Genomic DNA, 24,336 nt, shown 5'->3' with positions numbered 1-24,336 from the left:
GTTGTTTAATTTTCATAATCATCTACAAACAGACGTAACTAAAATTTAGAAAATATCATAGAAATTGTCTGGTTCAAATTAACCACTGCGACACGACCGACACGGGCGACGCGGGCGACACGAGCAACGCGTTGGTTCACATCATGAATAATATATCCGAGTGAAATGACTGTGCAGCGCATTTTCATAAATACCAGGATTCTCACTGCACGCGACCATTTCTGAGCGAGTAACCTAATACTAACACTAGTGTGAATGCTAAAGAGAAACACTAGTTGATAAAATATGAACCTAAAATTGTATTTATTTATTTATAAAGAGTTACCAATATTTGATTACATAATAAACAAAACATAAAATATACAATAAAAAAAGAATAGGCCCAAGTGTAACAAATAGGCCAGTGCAGATACCTCTAATAAAGGTAAAAAGTAAAAGAAAATTATAGTAGAATGTAACCTATTGGAAATGGAAGAGAATATGCTAAAATAAGAAAAAAATAAAAATTCCACTCCAAGTTCGGGTAGTGGGGGGAGGGAGGTTTTAAGAGTAAAAATCGGTTTATCGCAATTTTCGGTGAAACTACAAGTCCGAAAATTCACCGATATATGTGATAATATGTGTATTAGTAGTTATTTATCTTACAGTGAACCTAACATTTTCTAATCTATTCTTGCCAGATCTGAAACTCTTTGAAAGAACCCTATGCTCGGCAGTGGACGACAATGTACCTTAGCTAGACACCCGAAACACCTGTGGCGTTACGAGTGCGTTGCCGGCCTTTTGGAATTTAAGGGTTGTTAAGAAATTGAGTATTGGGAAGATTGTGAAGGGGGGAATTGGGTAACCTCACTCATACAACGCAAGCGTTTTTTCACGTCGGTTTTCTGTAAGCATTCGTGCCGAAACATGGCTCTTCAACACTTTTTATAATTATGATGACAATATTTACATAGAATATTTCATAGTCTACATATTTGTTAATTATCTCCGTAGATATAACATTACTTCTCGATTACTAATGTATCTGCGGAGCAATATATCCGACCGCGGACCGCAACATTTAATTGCAACCAATAATACATTGTAACTGATTATAATTCCCGATACACTACGAAATGAGGACACCTATGCGGTGCACGTATTACCTGGAATTCATTATGACTTCATTATTTTTATTATAATATAACTTATTGTGGCGAACGTATAATATTATGTTTAATTATATTGTTTCTGTAAAATTAGAACGTTTAAAACAGGGACTGAATAGGGATGATGACTGGGTATGAAAATTAAAAATCTAATTAGTCCGTCAGTTAGGTACTGAAACAATAATCCACGTATTTTTTTTATTTCATCATATAAGATTACAATAATTAGATAAAACATATTAAATATAAATATTAAATAGGTATATGATAAAACATTATAAAAATATTTCAAATCGATATATTTTTCGAAAGTCTTTGTTTCTGTAACAAAATAAAAAATACGTGTCTAATATTTTAAAACAATGAACAAGACGGACATTAAAACGAAAATTAATCATATACTATAACTACTACCCTATTGTAATTCAGGCCTTACGCTAAACACACAGTCGTATTTATCTAATTAAGTTGGGCGAGTGAGAAAAAATTTTATAAAAAAATTGTTTTGTTCTTCCCTAAATAACCCCTTATATGCCACATCTCGTCATTTTGTGTAGGCGTAGTTTATTTTTAGATGATTTATTATATTATACAACGCCCACTCTTCCGCAATTAGGTACGTACGTTAAATGTCCCATTCAAATTCCAAACACTGAATACACCAAACTTCATGCTAATACTCAATAATTTAGGTACATATACTGAGAATTTGGTAATTGAATACTTCAATAATATATTTATTATATTTACTTTTTGTACACAATTTTAATAAAAGACTAACTGTTGTACCTACAGAGACCACTAAACTATTCCTTAGTAATGATTTTGTTTCGAAAACAATTGCTATGGACTGGGTTAAGTAACCATTAAATGACTCTGAGTACGACGGTAAAAAAAATAATTATACATACCTATGAACTATTGTTCACTCGTGTAACTGTTCGAGAAGATATTTAAGCTACGGCTATAATTGACTTTCAGTTGATTGCACGATATTACTGCGCATGTTATTCATGATTATAAGCCACTGTCGTAGCTTGAAACTAGTCGAGCATCTTCTTCCAAAAGTGAGATTTCAATGTTTTTTTTCTTTGGAGCTTATAGGACCAATTTACATGCGTTTACTTTGTGTTCAAATGTTAAGTGAGTGTTCAGAATTTTCCACAAAATATTAATTTACCAAATAAATGTCAACTTTCAGAATCACGAGTGACATTTGTGAAGACATATATTATGTCACAATTATTATTTACCTTTGTGTGAGCTTTAAACTTTGCTAGACAAAAAGAAAATCCTTTGTATTTCATTTGATTGTGACAGTTTCAACATATTTCTACTTAGTAGTGGTACTTATAATATTTAATTCTCTTTGCATATACAGGTAGATGATAGATTCAAGTGTGGGAGAGCCATGCTTCGGCACGAATGGGCAAGCTCGACCGGAGTGACACCACGGCCTCACAGAAAAACGACAGAAAGCAAAGCTTGCGTTGAGTGAGTACCCTACATCCCAATCTTCCCAATCCCTGATTCCCCAATAACGCTTAAATTCCTATCTCCCAAAAGGTCGAAAACGCACTTGTAACTGGCGTTTGAACATCCATGGGCGGCGACGATTGCTTACCATCAGGTGATCCGTCTGCTCGTTTACCGACTTATGCCATAAAAAATGACCTATATTTAAAGACATAAGTACAAAACAAAACTCCTTAACCTATAAAGTTTACTTTAACCTACATGCAGTTACTGAACAAGAAATGCATTAGCACAAGAGTTGTAAACTTGAACCAGTTGGCAAGTGCACAGCGAAGACATCCCCTCGACTTCGTTTTCAAGAGGCGAAGCTTAAATTAGCATACCGACTCCGGCCACTCTGAATAGGTGCGATAATTTTATGTGATTTCGTTATAAAATTATTTTAAAATGTTTTTTGATGTTAGAATTAAGAGTTATTTGTTAGTTCTGTTTAGGAGAAAGAAATAGCAAATTGAAAGTACAAATACAGCTCAAACAAAAATAGTGTATATTTTTTGTTAAATGGTTAGGCTATATTTGTTTCATTGAAAAATACATTTTTAGTTAACTAAAAATCACAGTTTACTCACGTAACTTAATGAAGAAAAGCTCTTAAGCGACGTACTGTCTGCGCACGCTGCACACGATGAAGAGTCCTTCTGTGACTCGAAACTAGTAGAGCTTTTTTCCTTTACTGTACGTAAGTAAACCGTAATTTTTTGTAAATTTATTATGTTCTACGATAGTTATTATAAAAATATACATCTTTAGATGCAAATTGGGCATAAAATAGCAAATAATTTCTGATATACTACTTATGTATTTAAATCAATAAGGCATACAACAGAGAAAAGATGAACTATGTGTTTAAATAAATAAAATAATGACAGGAATAAAGTCGTTTCCTCCATGCAACGTCTGTTTACATCCGAATAACATTACTGTACACTGGCTCGCCTGCATGTGCCAATGTTATTGATGCACGAGATCAATTGACACCGTACAACATCGCGTTGGCTACACTCCAAATTCTACTGATCCCTTAAGAATAAAGACCGTGATCGTACCAATATAGGGTTAAAAATAAACCTGAGATTAACTTTATTCTGGCACGAATAGGCGCGATCGGTGATACCACGGCGTTTAAGAAAACTGGCGTTGAATAACGGTTTTTTTTTGAGGGGGAAAATCATCCAATGACTTCTCCCGCCTTGGGCGAGGCGAGAGGAAGTGTCAGACTTTTACTGACTAAAACCACCCCATTTCTACTCCTACTTTTCGTCCCAGAGTTCCAGTATGGAATAACGCTTACATTGTACTTCACAGTGTTAGTGAAGTAATAGGAGACCCAATCACTAAATCCCTAAATCCCTGAAAAATTGGCAACACTCTTGTTACTTTTCTCGAGTAATAGGTTCATTGGCAACCAATTGCTTACCATCAGGTGGGCCGTCTGCTCACATACCACTTTCACTACATAGTATAAAATAAAGTCGCTTTCTCGGTCACTATGTTCCTTTGAATGCTTAAATCTTTAAAACTACGCAACGGATTTTGATGTGGTTTTTTTAATAGATAGAGTGATTTAAGAGGAAGGTTTATATGTATAATACATGCATAATATATCACCATTGCACCCATGCGAAGCTGGGGTAGGTCGCTAGTATACCATAAAAATAAGCCTGAGATTAACAGAAATCCGTTCATTTTGTATTTCAGCATACATTAAGTTCGTGTAGGTTAATATTTACGATAATGGAGTGAGTCGGTAACCGCGTTCATGTAGAATGCCGTACATTTAAATACATAATATGGACTGTTTGCATCGCTATTAATGTTGTATGTACTTCATGAAACACGTTTGTAAATATAGAATGTTGTACCGTTGAAACTGTTGTAAGATAGGTCGTTTGTTCGTTGTAATGAGGTTCATTATTCTTTACAATACTTACATTACTTTTAGGGTTACAGGGTAAGCTGTGGTACGGTGGCTGGGTGCAACGTGTAGCGGGTTCGATCCCCACACGGAGCAAGTCTTTGTGTGATCTACAGATTCTTATTTTGGGTATGGGTATCATGTGTATGTGAACGCGTATGTTTGTAAACGCACCCACGATAAAGGACAATAGAGTGGGGCAAATTATGGGATCTTCTATCGATGATATACATACATTTACATTATAAGTGTTTTTTTTTATTATTTAAAGATTTTTGATACCGTACATAAAGTTTATTGTGCCAATTTCAGCCTGAACTAACCTAAATTATACCGCTGTAACAAGGTGCGGCTGACAGATTCAGTAACATTTCGTAACACTCTTGAAAGTTGCTGCGATTTAAAAATTATGTTGAATGTGTTAACACATTCAACGCCATGGGGGGCAAAAATGACCGGCGCTAACGGAGGAAATGCCGTCAACAGATTTTTGTTGGCAGTCAATGTATTAATATTTTAGCTGTATCACATTCGTATTATGTTAAATCATTCGGAAGCGTAGTTAATTAAATTAAAACCAACTGGAATGTTCTAGTATTTAATTAAAATCTAATGAAATGAAAAATAAAGTAAAGTGTTATGCGTATAACGTAAAGCCATAGTCGTGTTTAGTGATGGGACGTACGGCTACGATGGATAGGTAGTCGATGTTTTTTTAGAATAAAAAACGAAAATCGTGCGTTGTTCAATTATTATCATTCTTAAAAAAACCTTTAATTATGTGGGTAAATCTACTGTAGACGCGGCTCTCTCTGCCCAAACCACAGTGACATTATCTGAGCAGAAATATGTAGTAGGCATTTTTCTACACATTTCCGGCGCCATTGATAATGCGTGGTGGTACTTAATCTATCATATACAAACTAATATACCCTTGTTTTCTTCACGGTTCTGTAAAACTGAAACTCTGAAACACCTCAGGGCTCGGTCATAAAATATTTATTTTGACAAGTATATACACGTAGTTAGACTGCACAACTAAATAACACACACATTTAATAAAAAAATTAAAGAGAATTAAATGTATGCTGCGAGTATCGATAGCGATAAAAAAAGATTATTCTAATGTCCATCCCTAAAGAGAGACGTCAACGTCATACAGGCATCTGTCAGCCGCACCTTGTTACAGCGCACAAGGTATAAATTATAAATTATAATTTAAGAGCATAAATAGAGTTTCAGCAATTTCGGGTGTGGGCGACGTTAATTAGTTCATGAAATGTTCCTACATCAATTCTATTTAAATTAAAGAATAAAAAAATATATAAGCTATATACTTACAATTTTTTTAATAATAAATCAGTAAAATTAACTTCAAACACTTCCATGTTAGAACTACATAAACACACACACAACGTCACCCCTTTTATCCCCGAAGAGGTAGGCAGAAATGCAACATTATGGCACGTAATGCCACTATACAACATAACAAACTACATAATTATGTAAAGAACTACATATAGAATATGTATATATACACATAGATTTACATAACCATTTCCTACAACTCAGCATACTAGTGTATATACTAGATATACATACTTATATACTTAGTCATACGTGCAAATACAGAATTGCAAGCACACGGCTCCGAATGTGTAGCGAAATGCACAGAGAGATTCACTAATTATTATGGCAGGTAATGTGAGATTATTTAAAGGGGGAAACTATTGAAGAGGATTTTAGTGTTCATCCAAAGGAATGTTGTATTACTAATGCTTTAGTCGTTGCAGATGAGTATATCAATGTTAGTAATTTTTACACTGCCTCGTTGCCGGGCAAAGGGTGTCGGTTTGGATTCCGGGTCGGGCAAAGTATTACTAGGCTTTTTCGGTTTTTCGAAAATTTCCCTGTAATACCACGGAGTCTAGAATTGTTCCCAATATTTTGCAATAGACTTACCCCCTTTTACATGGGACTTGTAACACAAATGGTGAAAAGTGGGTGTACATTTTATAGCGGCATTATCTGCCGTAATGTGCACCTCTGCACCACTTCGGGGATAAAAGGTGTGACGTTACAAGTTATTTTTTTATTTAATCGAAAATTTTAAATTATCTTTGTACCATGTAAATTAAACAGAAATAGACACAGAAGCACAGAACTATTCTTAAAAGTTATTTAAAATACGTATTCTTTATTTAAATATGGATTCATCCAGCTTTACACCAAAAACCAGCCTCTAGACATTGACTCATCTACAAAAATAAAGCAAGAAATAATAAGGCCTGGTTACACCAAAGCTGTAATGCTATAAAGGCGAGGTTTACGTGCAATATCATGGAGCCCCCTGCGCCGTCTCTACAGGCACTTAATTAAATGGCCACTATGTCTCCTTCGCTTCGCTTTAAGTGGACTTGACGGATCTGCTGAGCCTCATAAAGGCTGTTTAGGTATGTGAACCTACTTTAACTGACCTACTGGTCACTACGTTAGTCTTGTATGTAAATTATGGGTACTTATATGTGTGTACATTAGTACAATAGACGTTCTGTTATATATCTTTACGACATTGTCACCATCATCGTCATCAACAGCTTCTTCTCACATGGAGAAGGTTTAAGCATTAATCACCACGCTCAATGCGGGTTGGCGATTTCATATAACCAGATTTCCTCATGATGTTTTTCTTTACCGTTTGTCAGTGGTGTCTAAATAACCTTAGAAAGTACATATAACTCGGTAAAAGTCATATTGAGAACGCAATCATGCTGAGAATTGATAAAAGAATGATAACTTAAGCAATACCATTAGTAAACTTTATCATCACTCCATAGGAACAGCTAGCATAAATATTATTACAAATTAAACTTAAAACAAATAGTGTTGTAGCATTTCGCAATAACATTAACATTTAATACGCCTCGAACACTCGACAAATGTTTCAGGAAGCATGTAGCATATTAAAAAAAATAACAGCACCGGTAAAGGTTGCACGTGCTATCTTCAAGTTGGGCTTATTTGTATCTTCATTGGAATCCATCGGAATTTCTATTCTATCCGAAAATTATAAATTTATATCATATCTTGTAACTGAATAGTTGAATACAGACAAGATAGTAATTTAAAAGTCGTATAAGTAATAGTTCAGTGTCTAATCATAAAAAGGAGACCAGTTGACGCAAAAACTTAGATTTTGCATGTAAAATATCTAGCCAGACAGACAGCGACAGTGATAAATAGTGGCATGTCTAGATAGCTACTTTTTATCCCAGGAAGCAGCAAGCATGTGACACAACTTAAACGTCCTATAAACACCCATTAACACAGGCTGGCAAGCATCAGTATTTTTACGATAAACGATCAAAATTCAACAAGTTCAAAAACTCTTAAGCTAAGACGCTATCCCATTGGCATTTTGAGCAGGTTATTTCAATCTACCCCTAATTTAATTTCATCCCGAATGGATTTTGCTGGAGGAGCGACATAAATATAACCATGGCCGTCGTAACTCCTTATGATTAAATTGATACCTTACAAGGGATTGGAACGTTTGACGGTCCTTTCTTTTCGAGCTTTACAAACTTTGTTGAATGGCCGTAATAACGAGCCGAGCTACACCTAATCACAGCTATAAAAATAACTGTGAATCGTTCCCATTCTTTTTTAAAAGAGAGCAGTGCAATGTGATTTCTTAACCGACGACTGTAATGACTTGCGATTGCGACGAGCCACTTCAATGAACGTTGATTTAATTTGAGCGAAGAACGGAGCGTCGTAGGAGCCTGATGTAATGCTCAACTAAATAACGCGGACATCTACTCCCCCCTCCCCCACGCCCTGTGCCCGCAGTACCCACTTGTCCCCTACACCTCCCAGATTAATCTTCCACATGCCTCAATGTCATCTGCTGCAAATGGTGCAAAAAATAAAACGTTAAATATAACAGTAATATTTTGCATTGTAAAAATCCCTGTTATTCTGTTAGTTATTTATTACAATATATATCATATACCCACTCCCTGGTAAGTATGATTTGGTACTCGTAGGTAGGCGTATTAATAGAAACAATATTTTACGTTTTCATTAAAGTAACTTGAAAAAAGATTCCGATAAAATCAATGTACCCATTTATCTTATTCCGAGAATTAAACCGGGCCAATTTAGCTCGTCTCCACATTCGCACCGATTTGAATCAACGCCAGACCAATATCCAGCGGAGCGACAAATCAGCACTTCGATATTGCCTCCATTTGGGCACCCACCTCGATATATGAAAATCTGATTTTTCATTGCGCACGCCGAGCGGCACGACCGGTCTCCTCCCGGAAATATTTAATATTAACAACTTTGTCGGTGCTGCGACGTAAAACTTCCAAAGCAAACGCAATTAAAAGAACAATTCAAACTTCTTGATAGGCCATTATATCGACTTATCGACAATAGAACGTAGTTTTATGTCATTAATTTTAATTATACAAGTCGGTGCATATTGTGTTTAATTTCTTGCTGTGTTAGTTCTCGCAAGCCGTGCAACATTAGTCAGTACAGTGCGTCAAATACAGATGGGGTATTGTTGAAAGTTGCGCGGCGACGCGACGCCGTACTGTACCGGCAATGTGTTTTAAACTTTGAAAATTTCCTTAACAAGCATATTAAATTTCGTAGCTCGTTAATTTATGCCGCTACTTGAAATCGGAGATATTTTAAGAACATCGAGTGCGAGTTACTAGTAGCAACAATATTTTCGATATTGTCGAATATATTTGGATACAAATTGAACCAATTAAGATTATTTTAATTACATCCGTATCTGTAATTTGGTAGGCAGCACGGCCGCGGCGTATAGGTGGTACTCCCTCATATTTCACATTCTAATTATTGCTCAGCTCGTGTACAAATTTGTATAAAGCAAACATCGCCAGCGACAACAGCCGTTTGTTTAACATTAATAATATTATGACTCCGGCAATGGGTACGCTAGATTACAAAACTCATTACAGACCTTTGTTATCGCGTTACAAATTATTTTACTACGCTATTCAAATATTATTATGTATTGTTGAATAGTGTTGTTTATTTAGCCATAAATCGCTTTAGAAGTGACTAAGTAGGTAGATATTTGCAATTTTGTGCAACTTGTTTCTCCTATACTGTACCTTTAGTACGAGCTTGCTTTACATTTAAAGTAATCGAAACGAAACCGGTTAGGCGCTCTAATTGGCCGGCTGGAATAAACCAACCAATCAGAGAGCAAAGAGCCCTTTGCTCAGATTGCAAATATCTGCCTACTACTTAGTCACTTCTGATCTGTTGATCAAACTCTATATAAATTGGGTACTAATATCACCAAAGGAATTGCGTCAATACCCAAAATAATAATTTAAACAAAACTTACTGCTCAAAGGAAGCACAATAAACCGAAGTTTACCTTAGTAGTTAACCGATTTTCTTTTATCATAGATGCTAGATTTATCGATAAATATCAATTAAGTTTATAAAAAAAGATTTAAACATTTCATCAACATCATAATAGATTATCAACCACAAGCCGTCCACTGCTAAACATAGACCTACCCCCACAACTTCCAGATCGACGAGTAGAAGCCTTCCGATGGCTTTATTAGGTCGTCTGTCGATTCATTTCCTTTATTATAGCTAATAACTAAAACTACAATGACACCAAATACGTTATAAAAATGTATTTATTTATTTCCTTCTTCTATCTACTACATAGGTCTATATTATGTGCTAAAAGTTAATATTAAATTTACATAAATGCTAAACCCTGCTATTTTTATTCCTAGCAATAAATCAATAGTTTCAATAGCAATACAGATGTATATGTCTAACAGATTACTACATCGCTTTCCACATACCTTTACAAAGCCAAATAAATAATCTGTATTAATTTCCTACATAAAGGTCCGATAAGATATTAATATAAAAAATAGAAAACATTTTAATAAACACGGATCCGTGTAACACGCTTTTAAAATCACCAGTGTTTCAACATTTTATTTGTGAACAGAGATAGTGAATTGAAAAATATATTTCGATTTTCTGTTCACTTTTGTCATCGGTTGTACAGTTCCGATTCGATTCCATTGGGCTCTCATCATTTCAAAGGCACGAATATCGAAACTGTCGTAAGCGGCTTAAAGTGGCTTCCAATCTAGAATGAAGTGCCTTTATGTGTGCCTGTGTACAATAGTTTAATGTATTTATTGTACATGTGTGCGTGTACCTCACCAATACCGATATTATACGAGTACAATCGTGAAACGAAAAGTTCCAAGAATTTTCAAATAAATTCCTTTCTCGTGTCGCGGTAACGTGACACCTTCCTACATTTGATAGCAACTTTTGAAACAAAATTGAAAGATTTGTGTGTCTCATTTCAAGGAAAATTGGACCTAAATATCTGTAGACAATAAAACTAATATTCATCGTAACGTAATAATTGATTAATAATAAAAACCTAGACGATAACCTTCAAAATTCCGTACAAAAGTGATAATTTATTTTAAATTAAGTTAGTGTACTACCAGGATAAATGCCACAATTGAAGGGAAATGCCTCGATATAAATTTCTACAAATAGGGAACGGTTAGGGATTGCAATCGTTGAATCGAGCATCCAGCAATCGAGCTGGATCCAACACTTTTTGGACATGTTGGATTTAGCAAACGTATTTTTTTTAACATATTAAATTTAGTTCAATAAAAGTTACTTTGTACTATCTTTATTAGCCGCTTTTTGAAGTAAAAACTTCTAGACGCTTGCTACTGCTGGATTGCTATCCCTAAATACGGTGAGACTAAAATTTCACTACACAATAGTAAGCACCTTCCCTGTAAAGCTTGTCAGTTTTGCATTTGCACAAAATCTACACAATTTATGTAAAATTTTTGAAATATAACACTATTTTTAAAAGTGCGGCATTTATCCTGAGCTTACCCTATCTGTGTAAATAATACTTCTGATCTTTCTAATATCATCTTCTTAGCTTCGGGGAAAAACGGCAGTATATTGATCCAAGAGTCCAGGCTCAGGGTTAAGATACTGACCTGTGTTATAGAACAGATTTCACTACTAAAGTAAGAGTCTACATCTACCTTAATAACACTAAAAGAACTTAGACAATTATATGACTACCTCGTTGGGGGAGTGGTTGCAAGTGCGACTGTCAGGCTTCGGATTCGATGCCCGGGTCGTCGGGCGAAGTACCTATTGCTAGGTTTTTTTCGGTTTTTCGAAAAAATACTCAGTTTTAGCACGAAGTCTGGAAATGTGCTCGGTATATGGCAATAGGCTCACCACCTATTACATGAGACTTACAACATAAATTGTGAAAAGTGGGTGTACATTGTACAGTGGCATTACATGCCATGATGTTCACCTCTGCCTACCCCTTTGGAGACAAAAGGCGTGACGACACAAGTATAAGACTAAATTGATCTTTGTAGACCGTAGAATAAAAGCACCATAATTTGTATTTTCTTACCCACATAACAAATACATGCGTCACTTACTTTAGTCTCAGCTCTATAAGAGAAGCAGTGCGAGACGCCCCTGTTCATGCCCTGCAGGATCCCGAACACGTCTCCAGGTCCCAGCAGCTCATGTGTGATCTCTGTGAGGTCGGCGCGCACCGACACTACTGACACTGTTCCTGAAGCCACCCAGTACATTCGTGCCTCACTGTCGCCGGCCACCACTATGTAGTTACCTGAGTAGAAAGAATTAGGTACTTATCGGTTTAATAATACTTTCAAAAGGCAGCTGGGTCTTGGGGAATGTCGTATCTTTACGCCGCTTAAACCACGGAGGCTCCATTGTGCATCATACCGTACAGCACACTCATAGAGATCTATGTCTCCCTTAAGGCTCGCTGTCCAAGGGGGCACTTATAATAAATCAAATCTCCCGATCGATTTCGGTCATAGTGGCCAATCATACAATATTATATACGTAGTAAAAAAGGTGTGTATACGTAGTGACAAATCTTTGACATAGTTCCACAAAAATATCAATTTTCTCTGAACTGCAATGGCATAGGGAATTTTAGATTGGATTCACATCCATGTTAGTTCTGATTTTCAAACGTAAAAGTTTGCTAAAGTGAATTTGAATACGTAGGTTCCTTCGTATGCTGGATGGGCATACAGTGATTTATTATGCTTTGCAAATAAACATTTTTGTCTTCATTGTTTTATAAGACAATGTTGAAAAATATTATAGGGATAATATTAATTATTTTGTTATCAGCTTACTCACGAACTGTTTGACAAGGAACTCAACTAGTTTCAAGCTATACTAGAAACTCACATTCATGAGCAGCATTCAGAACAGTTACGTGAGTTGGCTGATAACATAATTATTAATTTTGTATGTCTTACGAAAGTTATAATAAAATGATAGGGAAAATATGTATTATTGTCACTTTATCGAAAACTTAAAGTAAATCTTTATATATATAATTCTTCTGTAAGTGTGTATGTCACTGAACTTCTCTTAAACGACTGGACCGATTTTGATGATTTTTTTTGTGTGTGTTCAAGGGGATCTGAGAATGGTTTAGATTCACAATTTTGTCCGCTGGACAATGTTTTTTTATTTAATTTTTAATTTATTAGTAGTTGTTGATTTTGGAATGTTTTACATTGGTTCTGACAGACGGCGCTACCATCGCAGTGTCAAATATTAATGACGTTAGATATTGTCATAACATTTGAATAATAATTTTCATCAAAATGGTCCAGAATGTTTTATCTTATTAAAAAAAAATTCAAATTAAAGACGTGTAGACAGGACAACGTCTGTCGGGTCCGCTAGTAAGGATATAAGTACCTGCATAAATGTATATGGTATGCTTAGAATTAGTACAATTTTAATACTTACATATTCTACTATATACCTAATAGTAATGAAATCTACTTAAAGTGAAAGTAAAGGGATTGTTACGATGGTATGGTAAAAAGGATCTGCTTTGCATGAAGCTACTGCTGCTAAATGCAGTGTGTAGCACTTACTTTGTTTACAAATATTAACTTACCAGGAAAGAATATAGTGTAGTCAAGTGCAACAGTGAGCTGTCGTAGGAATGACTCTCCAGTTTCAGCGAATATGTAGCAGTTCCTCAAATGATGACCAAACATGGCTGACATCAGGTCACATCGTCTTACGTATGGAGTTTGTGATATGAGGAGCGGCAGCTGTCGTTGTAAATAGGTAATCATTAAAGAACATGCAGTTTGTTTCACATCACATCAACAATCTATACGTGCCCACTGCTGGCAAAAGACCTCTTCTCGTTGGAACGGAGGACGGAGAATGCTTCGAGCATTAATCACCACGCTTGTTCAATGCGGGTTGGCGATTTTTTTACTTATAATTATTGTAGAAATTATAAGCCCATGTGAGGTAACTCACACTGTTTTCCTCCACCGTTTGTCTGTGGTAGCTAAATAATCTTATCTATTATGTGTATAATCTTATCATTTATATTATGTGTATAAATGTGTATGTGTACTTTACATATACACAAGTCGGAAAAAGTCACATTTGTACCGCGCATTAACCCGCGCCCTCGTGCATGAGAAGCGGGCATCTTAAACCTCTGGGCCACCATGACAGATCGTTTAATCATTTTAAAAGTTTGCATGAAGATTAGTAAAGGAACTTTAAAATAAACTTTACCTGTCTTCCACGTTCCGTCACCCACAGCTGCTGAATATACTTCCAAAACTTTTGTAGTTGATAATCTAAAACAATTTAATTGGTAAACAAACTTAGGATATTTTAAAAGTTAACCTGTAGAGCCATTTTTAATTCTCTTAACTTTTCTTCGATAACAGAAACATAGAATAAACAATAGCTCAAGGCTATTGTTACTTTAGTTATTTTATTGTTGTTAAGTAGTTTTGTATTTCTAAAGTGAACTCTAGAATCCGGTGGGATTGTAAAAAACCTACAATAACAAACCAAAAATTATGAAGTTTGAAAACGATATTTTATACTACATATATTTTTATACTTACCAGATAATCCTTGGTTCTTCAGCATGTCAATAAGTTCTCTAGTAACTTTCTCATACGCTGTCAACGCGTATTTAGTGGAGTATGCCAACTGGATGGAAGCAGCCACGACGATGGCTGCTAACATCTTCCCACAGACTAGTACAACGGCCAGGATACTCATTGGAAGAAGCTCGTCGACTACAAACTCGTCGCTACCAGTTGTGGTCAGTTGGGCCACGACCACATAAATTGACGTGACGTAATCCCAGTGGATTTGTGGCGCCTCTCTGTGAATCGGATTATCTGTCTCTAGTTTGGTTAAAATCATGGCGGACTATTTCTGTTGATTTGTCAATAGTAGTTAGATACGTATAAATAGTCTCACTAGTCTCTACTGATATTACCTTACTAATGCGAAAGTTTGTGAGTTTATGAAATTGTGTGTATGTTTGGTACTCAATCACGGCAAAATTCTATAAAGCCGGGTCCAGACGAGTGTAACGTGTAATGTAATCCACCGTGTAATGTAACACGAATTCTACGTGTGGACGGCAGTACGAGCATTACATGTAACGCTCGCGCGGCGCTCGGGGTTGATCCATCGGCTGTCGGTTTTTCGCGCGAACACAAAGACGCTCGCAGTGCTCGTTTGGACGGCGTTCGTGACGGTTGTGTCGTATGTACGGGTAAAGTTTTTATATTGACCACTAATATGTTGAGATTTTAGTTCCACAAGTAAAGAAGATCTTCTTTTATACAAATTAGTTTTCCACCATCGACGCTTCCGACTTTTGCGGTCTTCAGTTAGTAAATACATGAAAATAAAAGCCGCACCAGCTATCACGACCTTCCTATTCGGCATGTTCGTAGCAACTGAGTGGAAACAGCTTTTGAAATATTTTCGCGTTCACAATTCGCTTTGAGTTCGTGTGCCGTCCACACTGTTGATGCTAAATTACACGTAATCTTACATTACACGTTACACTCGCCTGGACCCGGCTTAAGAAATAAGAATTTTTGAAACAGGTTAGATTATGGTCTGGACAGATATAGGTTATTTTATATGCCACTGAAAAGCAGTCGAAGCCCTTGGCAGAAGCTAATATTACATGTTAATATTATTGTTAACGACTAAAACCTTACATTAAAAACTTTTTGTTCTTTGTCTATGTAACTAATGTCTTATGTCAGTTAATATAATAAAAAAAAGATTGTCAGCGTAACTATTTCCACAAATGTTTTAATTCTTCCTCACAAAATACCAGCACTCTCCAACCCCAATAATTATGTTTGTATGAATGGTTAAATCGAACGCTTATTTTTCGACAATTATGTTATCGCTCCCATGATACGGGGGGCAAGTTAATTGCTAAAGACCCTTTGTACGAGTTTGCTTTACGTTAAACGAAAACGAAACAAGAGCGCATTCGGCACTCTGAGTGACCGGCGCGAATGAATCAACCAATGAGAACTCTCAGTTCGATCTCATTTAACGTAAAACAAATTCGTACCAAGCACGAGATTAGTATCTGGTATGCCTGATATTCAAACAAAATATTATTTTTAAAAAGAAACTTACGTATCAATAATGTGTGTCTTCAGAGTCCGTATGATGCCTACAGGGGAGGTCCCAATCATTGCGAGCAGCCACACACAAGCGAAAGTGTGAATCATAATCACCACTCCTATGAATGTCATCACCGCCTGCGCATATTTTATTACAACTTACAATTATATTAATTTTTAAACTTGAATTATGGTATTGCCTGTCTCGTTGGTGAAGTGGTTACAAGAGCGACGTCTGGGCAAGTGGTCTCGGATTCCATTCGATTCCCGGGTCGGGCAAAGTGTTATTAGGGCTTTTTTGGTTTTTAGAAAATTTCTCAATAACAGCACGGAATCTGGAACTGTGCCCAGTAAATGGCAATAAGCTCACCCCCTATTACATGGGACTTATAACACAAATGGTGAAAAATGAGTGTACATTGTACAGCAGTATTACGTGCCGTATACCTAATGTGCACCTCTGCCTTCCCTTTCCGTTATATTTAATGGTAAGATGATGAAGAGTAAAATAATAAATAACAACGGTAAATAATATTAGTTATTTTATTTGGAAGTATTGAAATATGTATACCTGTAATGTAGTCAGATTATTAGTTAGTTCTCGAGAAGTGGTGCGGTAGAACTCAAACAGATACTTCAGTCTGAGCAACTTGGTGGCACGTAGGTAATGTATGGCTCTGATAGGATTCCTACAAAACATTTGGTACATAAGTTCATTATTATGTTTTTCGGCTGCTATTCAATAACAGCGCGACAATCGCCGCGTCATGTGTCGCGGAATGCTGCTCATGAATATGAACCTCTAGCATGGCTTGAAATTTGAGTTCCTCATCAATCAGTTACGTGAGTAAGCCGAAAAATATAATAATTAATTTAGTATGTCTCACGAAAGTTATAATATACCTACGTCAGTTTATTTACTAATTAGTAAATCGACTTCATACGAAACATACTAAACTAATTTATGTAGATAACAAAATAAACTTTTATACCTACGTTAACACTATGATATCTACTAATTAGTACGTGAGCGATATTAATGAAAATAATGTTTATGCCATTATATCCAAAAAATATCCAAAAATAAAATATGGAAAGAAACAAAAAAAAGAACATTTATTTAGCACCATATTCTAATAACATTATCGTATAATTAAAACAACGAGAGCTCACGGGAAACCGAATCCGATGAATTCCAGTGGAAAATTAACGAGGATGTCACTCCACACCCACAGTTTGTGTTTGAAATATCTATGGCGACATTTGGGCCCATCCAGTATCAGCTCACCGTGCCTACTTATGTAGCCCTGTAACACAACACTTATGACAACCTTCACACCTTATTAGCTACGTATTGTAAAACCAAGCATACAAGTATCATTGCGGTTGATGTAGGGTCATTTATAAATTTTGACACGATTGATGGGCTCAATGATATTTTGATAACTAGCTGAGCCGGCAAATTTCGTACCGCCTCAAACATTATTTTCTCACCTTTTAAACCTTCCCTGGACTTCTACATATAATTCAAGACCAAAATTAGCCAAATCGGTCGTTATCGAGTTTTAGCGAGACTAACGAACAGAAATTGATTTTTTTAATATTTGCACAAATAGGCTAGTTTTTTGAAATGGTTAACTATTTTTATGTAAAGTGAATGTATATGCAGTGAAATATTAAGTCAGCTGAGTGATTCTCGGTTGAAATAATCATAAATATTACAATTTATCTTAAAATATTTGTAACACGCTCTCTCACCTGATGCAAACCAAGATAAACTTTGCAATAAAAGTAGACGTCCAAAAGCGCATGTATCCAGAATAGCATGACGCAGTCGTTCAAGGTCACCAAGTCATACAGACCCACCACATAATGTATTGTCACTGCTATACACGTCACGTAGCCATAACTCTGCAAATTAATAAATAATGCCATAATACAATTCATCATCATCATCATCATCAGCCGAAAGACGTCCACTGTTGAACAAAAACCTCCCCCTTTGTCCGCCACGTAGAACGACAAGCCGCCGCCTGCATCCAAAAATACACTTAACTCATTTTTATTCATAGTTAACGAGTAGCACCAATGCACTGGTGATTACTGCACCAGTACATTGTGAAGAAAGTTCCATTCATTTTACTTATTCCAATCCATAACTTCATATTTTCATGAAAATAGATTAATGTAACGTATCTTATTATCTACATACTTCACGGAAATTTAGAAAGTGGAGACTGTATATTCGGTACGACGCTCTCAAGTCCATCTATCCCCAAACGCCGGAGACAAACAAATATCCAGTTCTCCGACCGCAAGTGCTCATTAGGACCGTATCAGTTTACCTGAAACATGAGCGTTCCGGGCCTCAGCAGATTAAGGGCGGGCGAGTAGCTGTGATACGTGGACACACTAGCTGACGACTTCGACTGGCTCAAGTTAGACTGTGACGTGCTGCTCATCGGTAGTGACCCTGCGGATTAGGAACTCGATAGTTTGATGACAGCCCTGTTTGAACGCGCCGAGGAAACTAGTTGGCCTGTTATCTTGGTAAAAAGACACCATTGTTCACGTAATGGTACAAATATCTAGAAAAGATTTGCTGTAAATCTTTTTATGTTGTGCTAAGGGTCTTTTTATGTTGTGCTACACGTGTATCGAGTAGAAATATATTGGTTTTATCCAGTTTTATTAACTGTACCTTTTCAGTTTGTGTTTAGATTGTGACTATTAATAACTTGGCGCTTAATGAGATAAAAACCAAATGTATTAAATTTTGCTTGCCAAACGTACAAAATAACGAATGTTATGTTGCTTTGAACGGACAAAAGTTGGAATTTGTTAAGGAGACTGTATTTTTGGGTATCACATTAGATGACAGATTGCAATGGGGGCCCCATATAAAAGCACTTTGATGCACACTATGCAGTTAGACAGATTAGGCAGCTAACGGACGTAGGTACGGCAAGGCTTGTTTATTTTAGTTATTTTCACAGCATAATGTCTTACGGCATTTTGCTGTGGGGGCGAGCTGCGGATGTAGAATCAATTTTTATTTTGCAAAAGCGAGCTATTCGAGCAATATATAACTTGCCCCGTCGCGAATCTTTGAGAGAACTATTTAAAACTATAAACATTCTTACAGTGCCTTCTCAATTCATTTACGAAAATATTATGTACGTGAGAAAAAATCAACAATTGTTTGAAAAAAGAAGCGACAGACACAATTTTAATACGAGAGGTAAAAATAAGTTAGCTATACCGCAATTCCGATTGTCCAAAGTGCAGAAATCCTTCATGGGATTTTGTGTTAAGTGTTACAATAAACTACCAACCACCATACTGAATCTGAACGAGAAAAAATTTAAATCTTGTATAAAGCGTGAACTGTGTAAACAGGCATATTATAAACTGTCAGATTATATTGAAGATAAAAATGTGTGGCAGCATGTTGGTCCGGCTCCACTGGACACTCGCTCACACTAGACAATGCTCTAATACGATCACTAGTTACACGTTAAATTATAGTAGTAATTTATTCCAATGTAGTCTAGGGATCCTGTGGCATCAAGCAGTTATTTATTATTTTTTTATTTGAAAAATTAAATTAAAGATTATTTTTTATTTGTATAGAAGCATTATTTCAAAATTGTAAGTGTACATATGTGGGCACTATGTTTGAAACAACCCGCTTTTTTAATTTATATTCTTTACAAATTGGTTTTATTGTCCCATAGTTTTGACGTCGTATTGTCGTTACATTGTTCCTACATATATATACAATAGGTAAATGATCAAATAATGTATCAGAGATATTGTAAAAAACATTTTTTGAAAAGAGTAACGATGGAGTTTCTTGCTCGTTCTTCTCCATTCGAAGCAACACTTTGGAACGAGCGCCTAGCTTCACTGACAGACAGACTGACGGACAATTCAATTTGACGTTTCAAAAGTGCCTAATTTAGGATTAATTGAAATAAATGCTTTGACTTTGACTTTGACTTTGATGAAATAAGGATAGTGATACAATATTTCATTAAGTTTCCTGCCTTTTTTTCAAGCTAATTTATTTATTTTTTATTTCGGTAATTGAATATTGTGCTACACTTTCTAGGTGCATATTATTATGTCCGGTTATTCTCTGCTATTCTTACGAATAACAATAAGTGAATAATACCGTTATTTTAATATTAATTTTAGTAAAGCATATCACGTTTAACTAACCTGACAAGTCAAATCTACTAGAGCCACTCTTCGAATCGGCTCCTGATTCCATAGACATGATATCAAAAGTCGAGTCGTCTGTGAAATAAAGAGTTATTTTGTCAACAGAATTATAACAATACATCCTCATTGATTCGGGGCTCCTACATTTTTGATCACCTAGTGTGAACCTCTCGTTCTTCGTCCAATAGGGAATTAGCTAGTGTCGCACCATAGGATGTTTAATATTTGACAGCTGCTGTGATTGGACAAAAAACCTCTTGCTACATTTGCGTCATGTGGTGATCAAAAAAACGGTAGCCCCCATTTGGGCCCTTCCCAGTCAAGGCAATAATGGCAAAAGCTGGTAGCACAAGTTATTAATCCCTTCAGTCCACTCACAATTTCACAGTTAATACAAAAACTTTCCATGTCCTCATATTTTTCGATACAAATTTTGCAAACTTTTACCGTCTACTTTTACCTCGTAAAAAGGAATTGGTTCCACTTATAGAGTTAATTAACATATTGTGCGGTTTCAAAGAGAAAGCTTACAATTACCAGTCTATAGAAAGAATTTTGCTGAAAGTATTTTCTCATTACAAGGGACTACTGAATACGTTTTCTAATGAAATAAACATTATCATCAACGAGATAAAAAAAAAAGCGAAAAGACAGAATTAGCTGAAATCACAAATTCTAATTAGAGAAAATCAGAAATAGGAATATCTACATTTCGTCTCTGATACAGAGAAAGTTTTGAAGCTAGATTACGGATTACTGTAATCTTAAATTAAGCCTCACCTTCCGAGGAGGAGTCGTCATCCATCTCCATATTAATAGGCAAGATATAATCTCGAGACATCTCGAAAGCCTTGTTCAAAGGCTCATGGATCTTGGGGTAATATTTGATCAAGTTGAAGAAAGTCACACTGGGTATAACTAATAAATCAAGGCTCCGACTCGCGTAGATCGTTACTTCCGAACATGATATTGGTTGCTGAAAATGTTATGGAAATATTTTATAGTTTATTTACTTAGACTGCAGTTTATATTAGGGTTATTTATGGTTAACTGAAATATACGCATGCACTTTGTATGATTTATAGGCGGTATAGCCAAAAATAAAGTTAAAACCTGGCTTGCCTTGTTTTGCCAAGTGGTTGCCAAGCGCAATTGTGCGCGACCGGGCAAGAAGACTCTGGTTCGATACCCGGGTCGGGCGAAGTATTGCTGGGTTCTTTTCGGTTTTTCGAAAATTTCTCAGTTACTACTGAAGCACGGAGTCTGGAAATGTGCCTGGAAATGTGCCCGGCAAAAGGCTCACCATCTATTACATAGGATTTATAACATAAATTGTGAAAAGTAGGTGTACATTGTACAGTGGCGGTACGTGCCATAATGTGCACCTTTGCCTACCCCTTCGAGGATAAAGGCGTGACGATATATATACGTATATAATGTTAAAAATTAGATTCCTTCTAGCGATATTTGATTTCAATTTTATTTTCTTTCCATTTTGCAAGCATGACTACTAACACCGCAATCATAATTAAACAATATGCATTCTATATAAATATTAAGAACAAATTACTAAGATCCAACATCAAACAGCTCGTTTATGTAACGTAACAAATAAATAAATAAATGGTTTAAAACATACATACATAAGTAAATCTGTTAATTACACAAAACAATTACTCACGCCTGTGAAATTACCGAACATTCCACCTGGGCCCATACACGTTATCATTTCATTATACGACGTCAGAACATCTACCTGGAATTTACACATACATGTAAATACAACAGTACATACTACACTTTAAAACAGCGGTTCCCAACTAGTGGTCCGCAAAAGACAACAAATGAAAATGGCCGCGAAACGAAAATAAAATACACAAGACAGCACCGCTCGAACAAAGTCAAAGTCAAATTATTTATTCAAACTAAACTACTAAGTAAGTAAGTAATAAATATTAAGGTACTTTTAAAATGTCAACAAATAACAAATAAATAGAGAAATAAATAATAATCGTCCAATCTGTACGGCAGTGAAGCTAGGTGCAGAAAAAAAAACACAGAAACAGAAACAAAATTCCTGCACCTAGCAGGAAAAAAATCAATCCGATTCGAACTTATGTCAAAGGAAACTACTAAGAGGGACAAATGATTTCCGTCAGTATTCTTATAAGACAAAACCTCACGGAATCATGACGACAAACTAACCTAACCTAACAAAAATGATATAAAAGTTGTCCTTGTCAAAGAAAAGATTGGGAACCCCTGCTCTAAATAATGGAGGATGATACAGGACAAAATTAAACGAAACATGTTTCTATTCCAAGTCCCTAATATGAGTAAGTAGGTATCTATTGAAAGAATGTTTTGTCATAGATATAAGGGACAGGGCCCTATAGCATATTACATAATATATCCTTATTTCTTCGATGTTTACAATCCAAACGTACTGAGTTGTGCAAAAACGGAATAATCAAAAAACCTTCCGTTTTGTTCCTGTTCAGTGATTCGGTATGAAGGGTGGGAGTGACACTGTAGCTTAATATACACATTCTAGCGTTAAAAATCAATTCCAATAGTTTTATTTTTAATTTTCAATAACTATGCATTGAAATGTGAACGTTTAATTAATGCTTTGTTTCTTTTTTTTGCAATAACTTTATTCATTTGAAATAGACCACCAAACGTGAACTCGTTACTGCAGTCGTTACATATTACTTAATCATAGATACGAGAGATAAAAATACTCAACATATTTGGTGTACATATAGTAACATTTTAAATGCCAATTAACAACGGAAATAATTTTGACTAACCAACACATGACAAATTTCATTAAACACTAAAACTATCAACATCGTGCATGAACACAACTTGAATCGTATACACTCAACGTAGATACTTTAATAATATACCCAGGCTAAGTTACAGTGTAACTTCCATCTTGTATAACTTTGGGTTACATCCCATCCTCAATCATTTACCTCGAGCGATATTTGACTTGAAAGATTGACTGCGAACATGGACTTGTAGAGTAATAAAAACGTCTATGAATATAAAAAAGATATGCAATACTTAAAATTCTTGGAAAACATGATAAACATATACATATTTACGGGGGTCGTGATTGCTAACTGTCATACATTAAATAGTAGATCGTTAATTTTATTATAACTTTCGTGAGACATACTAAATTAATTATAATGTTATCGGCTTACTTATGTTTGACGAGGACATCGACTAGTTACAAGCCATGCTAAAGGCTCATATTCATGAGTAGCATTCCGCGACAATCGCCGCGTCGTGTGTGGCTTACATGCTGCTCATGAATATGAGTTCGAGCCGAGTTCCTCGTCAAACAGTTACGTGAGTAAGCCGATAACATAATAATTAATTTAGTAGATCGTTATTAAATAATTTTAATAATGTAATTCTTCCTTACATAAATAACATCTGGAATGAAAAAGCCTACCTAGAAAAGATAACTCTAAAAAGATTTGACCTTACCTTACCACGATAAATAATGAAGATATAGGGTTGTACATCCCTACATTGTATGACAGTATCACTCTTCAGAAAGTACATTTCGTGTAGGTGCTGAGTGATGACCCTGATGAATGATCTCTCGACTTTGCCGAACAGAGGTACCTCGCGCAGTGCTCGTTCGTACATGAACACCAGCGTGTCTTCCATTAGAGCCGAGTTTAGGTGGCGACATATTTTCTATAGGTTTAAAAATAACAAAAATACAGGATATTAATAACATTTAACATTTTGGGGGTTCCTCACATTGGAGGTTTTTCTCATTCTCGGTAGCATAAAAAGATAGCAAACTACCTAAAAATGTAGATTAAATTCGCTTACATGTTCAGAGAATAAAGAATTCAATGTAATTACAAACCCATAGTTTGCACAAATGACT

The 24,336-nt window shown here is 35.7% G+C and overlaps 1 protein-coding gene across 1 annotated transcript in view; it reads right to left on the bottom strand.

Moving 5' to 3' along the window:
* Positions 1–11,504: 11,504 nt before the first annotated feature.
* Positions 11,505–24,336, bottom strand: part of LOC126912554 (uncharacterized) — a 47,123-nt gene continuing 34,291 nt past the window's right edge. Inside the window, exons 32-45 of the mRNA XM_050705141.1 lie at positions 23,922–24,137; positions 22,099–22,173; positions 21,198–21,393; positions 20,415–20,492; positions 18,536–18,663; positions 17,949–18,101; positions 17,364–17,497; positions 16,762–16,879; positions 16,204–16,328; positions 14,646–14,911; positions 14,305–14,369; positions 13,661–13,820; positions 12,138–12,334; positions 11,505–11,672 (exon numbers count right to left, since the gene is read on the bottom strand). Coding sequence (XP_050561098.1) covers positions 11,559–11,672; positions 12,138–12,334; positions 13,661–13,820; positions 14,305–14,369; positions 14,646–14,911; positions 16,204–16,328; positions 16,762–16,879; positions 17,364–17,497; positions 17,949–18,101; positions 18,536–18,663; positions 20,415–20,492; positions 21,198–21,393; positions 22,099–22,173; positions 23,922–24,137 — 2,025 coding nt within the window. The 3' untranslated portion in view covers positions 11,505–11,558. The remainder of the gene's footprint in view (positions 11,673–12,137; positions 12,335–13,660; positions 13,821–14,304; positions 14,370–14,645; positions 14,912–16,203; positions 16,329–16,761; positions 16,880–17,363; positions 17,498–17,948; positions 18,102–18,535; positions 18,664–20,414; positions 20,493–21,197; positions 21,394–22,098; positions 22,174–23,921; positions 24,138–24,336) is intronic.

This window comes from Spodoptera frugiperda, chromosome 26 (genome assembly GCF_023101765.2).
Source record: "Spodoptera frugiperda isolate SF20-4 chromosome 26, AGI-APGP_CSIRO_Sfru_2.0, whole genome shotgun sequence".
Classification (NCBI taxonomy): Eukaryota; Metazoa; Arthropoda; class Insecta; order Lepidoptera; family Noctuidae; genus Spodoptera; species Spodoptera frugiperda.
This window is presented reverse-complemented; position numbering and strand designations above follow the sequence as displayed.